Source organism: Periophthalmus magnuspinnatus, chromosome 3 (assembly GCF_009829125.3).
Source record: "Periophthalmus magnuspinnatus isolate fPerMag1 chromosome 3, fPerMag1.2.pri, whole genome shotgun sequence".
Taxonomy (NCBI): domain Eukaryota; kingdom Metazoa; phylum Chordata; class Actinopteri; order Gobiiformes; family Gobiidae; genus Periophthalmus; species Periophthalmus magnuspinnatus.
Window position 1 is genome coordinate 27,108,520 of NC_047128.1, and position 12,359 is coordinate 27,120,878.

The 12,359-nt window shown below is 39.1% G+C and overlaps 1 protein-coding gene across 8 annotated transcripts in view; it reads right to left on the reverse strand.

Annotated features, from left to right (window-relative positions):
* Positions 1-12,359, reverse strand: part of chd9 (chromodomain helicase DNA binding protein 9) — a 44,838-nt gene that overhangs the window by 10,844 nt on the left and 21,635 nt on the right. For all 8 annotated transcript variants that reach the window (XM_033985262.2, XM_033985255.2, XM_033985248.2 and 5 more), the window contains 18 exons: positions 8,353-8,458; positions 6,981-7,127; positions 6,734-6,802; positions 6,542-6,597; positions 6,270-6,387; positions 5,945-6,031; positions 5,551-5,688; positions 5,308-5,429; positions 4,372-4,615; positions 3,556-3,732; positions 3,336-3,479; positions 2,876-3,131; positions 2,528-2,738; positions 1,828-2,023; positions 1,561-1,743; positions 571-753; positions 358-468; positions 51-250 (listed from right to left, as the gene is read on the reverse strand). In XM_033985262.2, coding sequence (XP_033841153.1) covers positions 51-250; positions 358-468; positions 571-753; positions 1,561-1,743; positions 1,828-2,023; positions 2,528-2,738; positions 2,876-3,131; positions 3,336-3,479; positions 3,556-3,732; positions 4,372-4,615; positions 5,308-5,429; positions 5,551-5,688; positions 5,945-6,031; positions 6,270-6,387; positions 6,542-6,597; positions 6,734-6,802; positions 6,981-7,127; positions 8,353-8,458 — 2,748 coding nt within the window. The remainder of the gene's footprint in view (positions 1-50; positions 251-357; positions 469-570; positions 754-1,560; positions 1,744-1,827; positions 2,024-2,527; positions 2,739-2,875; positions 3,132-3,335; positions 3,480-3,555; positions 3,733-4,371; positions 4,616-5,307; positions 5,430-5,550; positions 5,689-5,944; positions 6,032-6,269; positions 6,388-6,541; positions 6,598-6,733; positions 6,803-6,980; positions 7,128-8,352; positions 8,459-12,359) is intronic.

Consider the following 12,359-nt stretch of genomic DNA (forward strand, 5'->3'; position numbering starts at 1 on the left):
ACTACCAAAGGGAATTAAGATGACATTTTATCCACAAGAACAAATTATACCCATAAACAAGTAGGTTCTTCTCGACCCTGAAGCACTCTGTGCGTCCATAGCTGTTGAGGCGGTCATAGGTTCTGCGTAGCTTGGGTTTGGTTTCATCACTATCACTGTCACCCTCAGAAAGCTCTGCTAATTCATCCTTGGTAGCACTAAATGGCCTAGTCTGCTTTCTCACACGAGGAGTGTCTATGACTAAACTGTTCTGTAGAGACAAAATGACAAAGACGTGCATATGGCAAATATTAGATTTAAACAAGTGTTATGTTTGTGGGGGGAGTTGTATTTAAAGGAAAAGGAAAATAAACGTACCCTCCCATTGACCATTTCCATATCAATATCTGCCTTTTGAGCCCACTTGTCCCAGAAGTTTGGATCATCTAGAGAAATGTCTGTGCGGTTTCCAGATGCCACAAAACTGGCCTGAAAATTTTCACATTATTAAAATTATAAATACAATACAATTATACATATTGAAATACATAAGAACTTGTTAGACCAGCTTTGTTAAAGAGATCAAGATACCTTTGCAAAAGTAGATCCTCTTCCTTCAGTCTCAATGGTGATGGTTTTTGTCCTGCGCTGAAGAATCTGGTCAATGTCTTCCTCACAAAATTTTGCACCTTCATCTTCTTCATCCATGATGGCTCCATAGGCACCACGTCTCAACAAATCCTCAATTTCTTTCTTTGAGAGCTGTTGTACTGCCTGTAAAAACAATACCACAAAGGTTTAGGACATATCCAATACCATTGGGCCTTTTCATTAATGTTTTCTTTAAGAAGTCACAGAGAGAATTCAACATCAGACTTTTGTCTCAATTAGAGTTACACCTAAGTCATCAACATTGCATTTACATCAGACTTAGCCTTGTTCAATATAGCCTTCGTTCAGTCCTACTGGATTATTTTTTTTATGTAATGGTAACATATAATTATGTACTATAGATACTACAACACTATTACTATTAACATTTTAAAGCATGTGCATAGTCATCTGGACTGCTCTTGGGATTTGTTCTCCCAGAATTACATTTTTGTTAAGAACAAATTTTGTGAATGTCCAAGATCTTGGTAAATATTTGTAAAAACATGCTATGAATGAGGTCAAATGAGCTCATACATTTGGATTTTAACATGTCAAATAAAAAAGTAAAGATATTTCCATCTACAAAACACTTTAAAACACTCTTAAACTGTTGTCCATTTGACATAATTGAATTTTTCCTTTGCTATGGAACCTACCTGGACGACTGAGGGATTACACAGACATCTCAAATAAAGATAAAAAACTCTTAGAGATAAGACTATGATAAGACATTCATGTTTACATTTAGTGTTTAGTGTTTAATAATAGTCTTTGACAACAAAATTTGTACATTAAAAAAAACAAATAAAAAGTTGCCAAGGGCCATACCCAACATTATGTATCCTAGACCCCTTTTAGGGAACTCAAGCCCAAGTAAATAGTAGTTTACAAAAGTCTATAATTTGCAATTTTTAGAATAAAACTCACTCCTCCCCCTGCACCTCCTCCCAGGCTGTTTTCTCGACCGCTCATGCTCTGCAACACTGCTTTGTCCAAACCCAACTTAAGGCTTGCACGGTCAAACATCTCCCGCTCATACGAGTTCCTGGTGATCAGGCGATACACCTTCACTGCTTTGTCCTGACCAATGCGATGGCAGCGGGCCTGAGCCTGAAACATTCAAGTGACTGCATAAGGTCACATAAGATTACCCAAAACCCATGAGAGATTAAGAAGAGCTACACTTTGTCTGACCTGAAGGTCGTTCTGTGGATTCCAGTCGGAGTCAAAGATGATGCAGGTGTCAGCTGCAGTGAGGTTGATGCCGAGACCACCAGCACGTGTACACAGGAGGAACACAAAGCGGTCGGAGTCAGGCTTACTGAAGCGGTCAATAGCAGCCTGACGTAAATTCCCACGCACGCGTCCATCTATCCGTTCATACAGGTACCTGTATGGTCATGCATATAAATATTATAATCAACAACCACCCACTAAGAAATTCTTCAATGAGCACACAATATCCACACTGTACTGTAGTAAATTAGATTTGGGTACTGTGAACAATATACAAATATACAATATACAGTGCTTACAAAATGTTCTGTCTCCCACAAGACAGTGTCATTTCTTACTCTCAGACATAACGTTACATTTTGGCCAAGGTCATATTTCGCACTTCTTCACAATAGCTTCTTTGATACAGAACGAGTAACACCCACCCTGAGGTGATTAAAAACACTGGTGTAATCGCAAATTGTTAGACTCTGCATTTGATTCTACATGGACTTTGCATTTGATTCTGCTTTGAATTTTGCTGTACGCTGCCTTTAACCCAACTGTAAAATAAAAATCTACAGAACGATTCCCGAGCCTCTGTGCCTGTTCTTCTGAACAGAAACAGAACAGAAACCGACAGTACATTGGTCAAATTGAACAGTAACAGACACAGTACCTTCTCTGAATGAGGTAGTCTTCCAGAATGTCCAAACATCGCACCATCTGAGAAAAAATTAGTACTTTATGCCCCCCTGCCTTCATCTTAGGCAGCAATTTGTCAATGAGCACAAGCTTTCCAGCCGACTGGACCATAGCTTGCAGATGGAAATCTGAAGCTGTAGGGCTGTAGACTTCCCTAAAATCCTCTAAGATCTTTTCTTCTGCCCCTGCAAAATGGATTAGTAAAAGGTTAGAATTTGTAGTTTCTTCCAATTTAAATATAGAAAGGTTACGTTCATTTCCTGATAAAACAACTTGCCCTCTCAATCAACCACTTTTAATCAAACAATTATAATAGTTTTACCTTTAATGAGGTAGGGATGGTTGCAGCACTTCCTCAGCTCCATCATGGTGTTGACTAGATTAGGCATATTTGACTGACCAGCTCCTTTAGCCAAAAAGGAGAAGTTCCTCTCAAGTATGGCACGGTAATATTTCTTCTGAATATTTGTAAGTTCAACTTCAATGATGGTTTCCTCTTTAGGAGCAAGCTTTTTTTCCACATCTTCTTTCAAGCGACGCAGCATCATGGGCTTTAGGATGGCCTGAAGCTTCTGGACCTGTATTTGACAAAAGTATCTCATATAACATGTTTATAATACTTAAACATGTATTATATTACAGGTCTATTTATAATTTGTGATTGATGCAAAATTATCTATTAATTATGTACAATCAAAACAATCCCAAGCCCCTTCATAATCCCTCTTGTAGCCCATGCCACTGCCCAGTGCAAGAGCACACCAACATGGAACGTGCCCAACCTGTTCTTCAGTCTTGAGGTCACCAAACTCTTGCATAAAGGTGTTTTCAGAAGGGAAGCGAGATGGCTCGAGGAAATGGAGCAGACTGAAAAGCTCTTCTACTGTATTCTGAAGTGGTGTGCCAGTCAGTAGAACTTTGTGCTCCTAAAAATGGAGGGATAATCACACATCAAAGTATTCCAAAGCTTTAGAATGAGCTTTTTTCTGTAAGTTTATTTACCAGATTCATGAGCTTGAAACCTTCCAGCAGTTTGCAGTTTTTGTTCTTAAGTCGATGCGCCTCATCAATGATAACGCAACGCCAGTCAATGGCGTTAAGCTCAGGACAGCCACCAAGAATCATCTCAAATGTAGTAATTACTGCTCGAAATTTGTATGCCCCACGTACAGGACGACCCTAAAAAAAAGGGGTCTGATTTACAATTTTTTCATGACACCATCACAAGTGGGGATTTCAGTTGTCTTCAGAGTCAAACACCACTGAACATTAGTGTGACATGGGAAATAAGTCTTTATCTTATTTATTTGTTTGTTTATTTGCCTATTTGATGTTGCGTTGCTTCACCCACCCCCTCATTTGTCTTTATTGTCCTGACAACAGTCCTTGTGGGATATGAGCTATCTAGTAATCCGCTCCCACTGTTAGCCAGTCAGCCAAAGAGCCGGCGTAGTGGAGCCGCTCTCTGTGATATGCCTGAACAGCGTTGACAGAGACTTCCCCTTGGGGGATGCTATGCATCACAGACTGCCTGGGAGACAGCCCGGTGCCGCTCTGCTGTTTTCTCCTATCACACGCCTTCATTAAACCTACTAACGTGCCTAACTGCCTGTTGTGCAACATCACATGGCCTGCCAACCAAAAATGGCCTCTGCCCGAGATTAAGTGTGTATACACCAACCTACATAGTGCATAATGTGCAACGTGTCTGTGCTCATTCCAATCCCTCCAACTTAGTTCTAGAAATGTTACATAAATTACAAACATACATCTTTGATTAATTAGACATACTCTAGCATATTTTTTCATAGTATTCACCTGTGAATCCCTGAAATACATCTCATATTGCTGCAGCATCTGTCGGCTGACTACGCTCCCGTGGTACACAATGACATTGAGATCGGTCCACGTTCGAAATTCACGCTCCCAGTTTGCAATGGTGGAGAGTGGAGCTATGATGAGGAATGGCCCTTTAATGCCCACACGGTGAATTTCTTCAAGGAATGTAATGGACTGGATTGTTTTTCCCAGGCCCATCTCATCTGCCAGGATGCAGTTTCGCCTAAAATGTAGAGTGAAATTGTGTTAAAAAACAGGAAGAAAATTGATTAATATATCTGGTTATATTAGCAAATTACCAACAAACAAGCATATATTAATCACAATTACTTAGAGTAGAACACTCTCAATAAGAAAACAGCTAAAGCAGAAGCAAAAAGAGAGATGTGGTATTGGGTTGAGTACTTTATTCTATCCAGTGACTGAGGGCATTACATCTTGATGCTAATAACAGTGTACAAGCCCATTTATTTTCTTCTATTGAATCTATGTGTAGACATACACAAATTCCCAAAGCACTTAATGCATGCATGCTGACACCTTCAGAATGCTGAACATTTTAATAATTGCCATATCAATTGGCAATTTAATAAAAAATAAAAAAATAAAAAATAAACATTTGAAAGGGGAAAATTCCAAGCATTCATATGCCCCTCTGCTTTTAAACCTTTTATTTCCCAGGGTCACAGGAACTGTTTCATTGCTGTTAGCAGTGTAGCAAGTCTGCTCTGAGATAAGGAACAAGTGTGTGTGTCTGTCTGGATGTAGAAATGTAAGCAGCTGGACATTATATATTTTTTTCTGACCATTTTGCTGAGCCACTGTGGCTTGCATGCCTTAGTTTGCTGACCACTCCCATAAACATTACATGTCTCATCTAAGGGAAAAGGGCAAGACAACAAAAAGATGACTGACCTGTTGTACCAGTTGAAAAGGAGCCAGTTGACCCCCTCCAGTTGATAGTCCCTGAGGCTGTTGCCATTCTTGTATGCCCTAGACTGCTCCCTCTTCTTCCACAGGTTGGCTGGCGGCCTCTCCTGTTACATCACATTGATTTACCATTACCTTATAATGCTGTGTTATTAATTATTCAGCTAGTAATACTAGGTCAAATGCTGAGGGTGTAATATATGAGAAATGTGGGTGAGCATGACTTACCACCCTGCGAGAGTCTGGCTTGACTGCCTGCAGCTGCTCAAACTCTTCTATCTTGCTCTGATCCACATCATCCTTCAGCTCCCAGGTGCTGTCCTCGTACGGCAGAGAGCACCACTTTACCAGGTAGTACACCACCTCCTGAAGCACGCACAACAAAGTGAGGGCTGGAAAAGACTAGAGCAAGGCCAAGCACTGCTTTCATGATGCTAACAAAGGCTGCAAGGAAGCCTAATAGGATGGCCTTGGGCACTTGTCACACACAAAGACATTTCTAGAGAGAGGAATATAGTGAAAAGAGTGCAACTGCAAACCACAGATAAAGAGTTAAATATTACACAAATTACACACAATAACGTTTCATGGTATCATTACTGAATGAAAGAGTTCACTCTACCTCGCCTGTGTCTTTGTCCTCACAATACGACACCTCCAGCACTCTGTCTACTTCTACATAGTCAGGGTTAAAGGGCTCCTCTTCCATCTGACAGAAAGAGAAATACGGATAAGAAGAAAAGAAAAAGGCTGCTTCTTCAGGCCTACTCACCATCTGGAAACTAATGTATCAAGTGAGTGATAAGACATTCAAATTATGCACACACCCACAGATACTTGTTACATATGAATGTAACCTCTACAGGCTATTAAACTCTATTATAGGCAGTGTAACACAAACACAGTGCATATGTGTCCAGAGACGCACAAACAGAGGGAAGGCTTACATCTGCGAAGAAGAGTGCCCTCTGTGCTTGTTTCATCTTGAAGCGTTTGATCTTCTGCTGAATCCTCTTGTCTTTCTCCAGCTGCTGCTCTGTCGCCCACTCACAGTGTAGGTATGAGCTGACACACACAATATTACAACAAAGTCAGAAACACAATCACCTCAGCTACACAATCAGGGAATTACAGTTTCAATACTGACATCTTAACTCTTAGAATGTTAAATTATTTACCAATGACATCTGTCACTACAAAATGTATTACATATACTTACTAGTTTTTGTATTTTACAAAATACTCCTCCACCTCTACTACAACTCCTGGTGAAACCTACATAAATGAAAACAATATATTTAGTATTTTAGATAATAATATTGAGTTATTTATTCTTTTTAATATAAAGGTGACAAAGGTGTCCCCTGTGTTTGGTTAAAAAAAAAAAAAAAAAAGAAAAAAACACCATTACCTCCTTCTTCACAGTGCGAGAAGACATAATTTTGTCAACAACCGCAGCATCCTCATCTGTGGGATTCTCCTAAAATGCATCAACATTACAATTTTATTAGGGCATTGTAGTTTCAAAAAGACCACTTTATGTCAATTATGTCATTTGTCTTGAAATATACCATTATCATTTAACAATAAAACATATTTCTCATTTTTTTAAGTGTACATGTTTGGTGTGAATCGATTTAGATCTAAAGATGACTTACAACAAAGAGTTGAACAGCTGGCTGCCTGCGAACAGCAGGGTTGGTTTTCTTAGCTTTCACTATAACCTTGACGTCATCATCTGACAACCTCGCCTCCAGCTCCTCTGCATACTTTTTCCTCTTTATCTGTCGATTCGATCGTCTCTTCTGAAGTCAAGAGAAATGAGAAATCATTACAGACAATGGACCTTAGAAAATATATCTTAAACAGTAAAATATTCTTGTAGTGTGTTGCATATTGTAATGAGTAAAACAACATCTGATTGCGAGTGGCTGGTACACTGTGCATAAATACGCTCCCTAAGTTTACATGGACACACAGAAAACAAATTTCTGGCCTACTTTGATTTAGCCCCCGAACGAGACTGATTCCACGCCATGCAAGCCACTCCGCTGTGCTACGACCCCAGGAGTAGTTACACACTGGTATTAGGGAACGTTAGCAGTTCTGCATCCGGTGTGTGCACTGCACAGGGCCGTGGCAGTGCCTCGCTACTGTGCCATCCTCCAACAAAATGAAGTAGCAAGCCTATTTTCTTCTTTGCTGGTGTCCGGGCCAGCTCCCGCTCCGCAGTTCAGAACGCACCAAACAGGAAGGATTATGTGAACACATGGATTTCCATACACTTCGCATATACTTTGTATTCATCTAATAACTTATAGTAGATGTTTTTTAAACAAATTGATGCTTTGATAATTGGACTTAGTACGCTGTTAACTTTAACTTAATGTCACATTGACAGGAAAAGGCTTTAATTGAACTCATTCACTGAATAGTTGAACACATAATTAAACGAGAAAAACGCATGGAAATTGATGTGACGTGAGCTGAAGAGCGGTCTCATTTAACACAACAGTTATCTGCACTCCTGCCGCAGAATAAATTGTTATTTTGGTAAGGTCTCTCTGTACATGCTCTTCCTGAGCTCCTTGCAGCCCTGAGCAGTGCAGCCATGAGAAGACAAAACATATCCAGTAAGCAAGAGTCTGCATCGTCAGTCAGAGGCGCTTTGTGGCGCAGTGGACATGCATGTAGTGGAATCAGCTAGTTAAGGCCCACAGCTATTCTGACTTTATCAACAGAAATCAAACATCGCCAGGATAAATGTACTTAAAGGACTCTGTGCATGTAAAAGTAGTGAATACACAAGCCCATTCGAATACTTAAAATATAAACCTGTAATAATATAGAATCATAACTAAATACAACTAAACCAAAAGTGATGGGTTGGTGAACGATGGCGGTAGGTGATCGATGTCCTGGATAGACTTTGTGTGTATGTTAGAGCAGAGGTGGAGGAGCAGCCAGGCTAGAGTAGAGTGTAATGTAAGGCATCCGTTGGGTATTACCACCTCATCTGCTCAATCTTACCGAATCATCCTTAAAGGTGTGTCGTGGGGGAGGGTCATCATCTGATTCTTCCTCTGAAGTTTCTGGTTTCCGCCTTTTCTTTTTTCCAATCTTGATGACAATTTTTCTGCAAGACATTAAAATCATCAACAGTCATGGACAATGGAACAAGCCCACAAAATGTCAGACAAATCAAGAAAATCAAGAGTCAAAGACAAAAAAACAAGCTAAACACACACAAAAAGAATATACAACTGTAAGTATTGCAATTTTCTTTACTTTTCTGATTTATTATCAGGATCAGTTCACAATAGACATTTTAAACACATCTAGGAGCGTTAACAAGACAGAAGACTAAAATATGAATTGCTGAACTAATACAAGAATTCTGTGCATTTCAGGTTGAGGCAAACATTGCGTTTCGACCATTTTGACAAAATAATACCCGGGAGTGCTTTTAAGCATTATTGGGGAGCTTTTAAGCATTATGGGGGAGTGTTCTAGAGTTTTATTTGAGATTAAAATAAATAGATTCAGACAAAGTTGTCCATCGCAATTTAAAATGATAAGAGTAAAGAAAGTGTAACAGATCTGACTCCAGAGTGTTGACTTGGACTATAAAATGATGAGTAAGTTTTAAAAGAAAGCTGCTGGGAGCGAGTAGAGAAATATTAGAAGGTTTGAAGAGAAGAGGAAGCAGCATGCAGGACATCCATTTGGCAGGCCCAGCCCCCTCTGGATTATATTACATTTCACAAAACCTCTTGACAATGACACATTATGGTTGCCATGCAACATGCCCTTTGAGTCTATCTAGTAAGGTGGGTGGCAGCATTTATATGACATCATTCCCTCTGAAGCTAGTGAACACCAGTAGGTAATATTTCAGGACTATAAATGCCCAATGGATGGAACGGCATAAATGCAATGTTCTTTACAGTGCAAAACAAGCATCAAGATTCAATTTTAATTAAGTAAAATAGACCAGTCAGTGGTTGAAATTCTATAACTCGCAAGGTTCCACCATTTTTGCCTCTTATCAGAAGTGAAAGAACCAGATGATAGGGATGGCCAATATATTATATATTATAGTTGTATAAATTGATACTACTTGAAAAAGAAAATGCTCAAAATGTACAATGATTCTGGTGTTCAGAAGGTGGATATTATCCACCTATTGACGTGCATGCAATGTGGTCTGCTCTCTCATATTATGTGGTCTCATTGTTTCACTCCAAGCAAGTTCACTGAGTTGGAATCCCCTATTAAAGTCAGTCTGCTTCTATTACCAGTATTTTCTTGTCCATTTCACCACACATTATCAACTTGGGCCTAACATTTGATCCACAACATTCACTTGAAACTCACATTAAAATCTCGACATGCACTGGGTCCTGATTAGGGTTCGGAAGTATGACAGTATAACACCCATTCTCCAGTCACTGAATAAATATATTCTTATTCACAGTTTTATTGCTGACTGTTTTTGTTGTTATGTTTATCTTCTTTGATCTGTTTTGCTTGTATTATAAGACAAAAAATAAAATGAAATTTTTAATGATTTTATGATTTATTCTGATTACAAGTAAGCTGACTCGGGAGTTTTATTATTGTTTTAGTATGTAGACAAACATTTCCAGATTCCTCATGTCATGTTATATTTGAAGAGCAAATTTATTGTAACCAACCAATGAGTAAATACATTACAAATTTGTATGGAATGGATACGTACTAGGATAAAAGCTGCTGCTTTAAAGGAGAATTATTATACAAAATGGATTTTTCAGAGCTTTTAACCATGTTATAGTTGTTTCCCCATCTCATTTACCCCCTCAAAGTTGTATTTGGAGTGATTCGTGCAGGTTTGCTGATCAAACCCCATTTTTACTGCCACCGGCATACGCCCACAGCACTGTACTTACTTCTTTCTTCAATTTTATTTTCTTAATCGATGATATGTCTAAGATTCGGCAGCATCGTGTAGCCATTTTGGTACAGATGAAAAAAATCCACTCTCGCTAGCATGAGCTACAGCTATCTGTATGAGGGGACGACAATTTCACAGCTCTTTGTTGTGATAACGTTTATGGAGACATCATTTCCCATTGGGCACCACAGTTTTCTTTTATTAAGTCGTATTAGATGAATATTACGATAAAAAATGTGCAAATAATAATACCATGATCTATGGGTGTCATAGATCATAACTATATATCGGGCTCAAACACAATATGCCTTCTGTAAGCTCTCCACTTGCCTTTGATCAGAAGAGTGACCTAATGTTGTTATCGAACACAAACAACCTGTCCAGATTGAAAGAGCTATTTTACAAGCGCTGCTGGGCTTCTCCTACTGTGCCAAATAACCTCCATTCCTTGTCCCACCAGTGTTGTCCTGCCCTACTTGGCACAGCGCCACTGGGAGTGCATGTGGGATGGTTTGAGTTTAATATAATCTAGAATGATAATGCATCAGTCAGCCATGAGTACATTGCAGGGCTTTCATCAAAAAAAAGCAACATTTTCTCTTTGGAGTGTGATGTCGTGATGCCTTCAGCTTATTCAAACAGAAGAGGTGGCTTTATGAGAAAATCACAGTTCTTATGAGTTTAGTACTAGACCTGGTAGTACCCTGCTACACAACAAACACAGTGGAAGCTGCAACACCAGCTACAACCATGCAGATGCAGGCTTTCATCTGCTGGATGAGAGGTGAGCTGCATATTATATAAGTGCACAAAAGGGTTTTTATCAAATTATGCACACTGTCTCAAATATGTTTCTTGTTCAAAGACGCATCACATCACACGCTGTGTATGAGATTAACAACAACACTTAATTATAAAAAACATGCTTTTCTAGATGAAAAAGTGAGGCAAAAGAGATTAACCAGCTTGTAACCAGGCACAGAAATATGAACAATTACATGTTCAAGCGTATAGACTAGATGTAAACCTCCATTTTCTATCACGTAATTGATCTCATGAGCACCATTTTGTTTAATATTTTACTGCTACCCTGCTGCTTTGTCGGATCAGCATGTTTAAGGCATGCCTGCTCACAGGAAGCACAGAATCCGCAGCACTGAGCGAGCTGGATAAAGCACATTAAGAACATAGGAAAATGTCGAGGAGGAGGTGGAGGAGGAGAACGGTGGGTGGAAGACATATAACAAAAAATGACAAAAGCACAAGCCAAGTAGCTAATGATTATGGGTTATTTTCCAGCAGGTAGAGTAAATGTCTACCCATATAAAGCCATGATCAGTCAATTATGATGGGGAAAGTGTTTTGTTCAGCACTAAGCCTTTTATTCTAAATATTGTAAATGTAGTAGCTATGTAGAAAACAAGAAATATACACCCACTGCATAGAGAACAGTAAGATGCAGTGGGTTACTAAAACACAACACTGCAGCACACAAACCAATTTTAAAAGGCAGAAAACTTGTGAATAATTCTGAAACTGGCCTACAGTGGGATTCCCTCCATTGTCTGAGCTGTTCAGCTCCAATAATGAAAAGTTCAAGACACAGATACGGACCAGGATCACATTCATAGAGAGGAGACATTTATGAACGACACTGCATTTAATTGAGTAAGATCACACTAAGCTTTAAAGTGCAGACTTTCTATTGAGCTGCTACTGAGCTACTACAAACAACTGCAAAGTGATGTTCTTGTATCATCGCAGAAGATGAAAAGTGGGAACTTTACTACAATTCAAACTATAAACAAAAAGTGCATTTCCTAAATTTCTTGGGCACACTTCTGAAGCAAATATAGTTATTAATGAGCATTTGGCAAATGAGAATCTTCACGCCGTCACAAATATTCACACACACCCACATGCTCAACTACACATCATTACCATGTTTGCTCCAAGGGTAATACTCCACATATCAACTACAAGCTCCATATCACGGCACTAATAGAGAACTAAAATACATTCTCTATATCATATACTATATTAAACTAGATATTTGATTCCCATTATGCAGCAAGGTTAATCCTTACAATATTTGTTCACA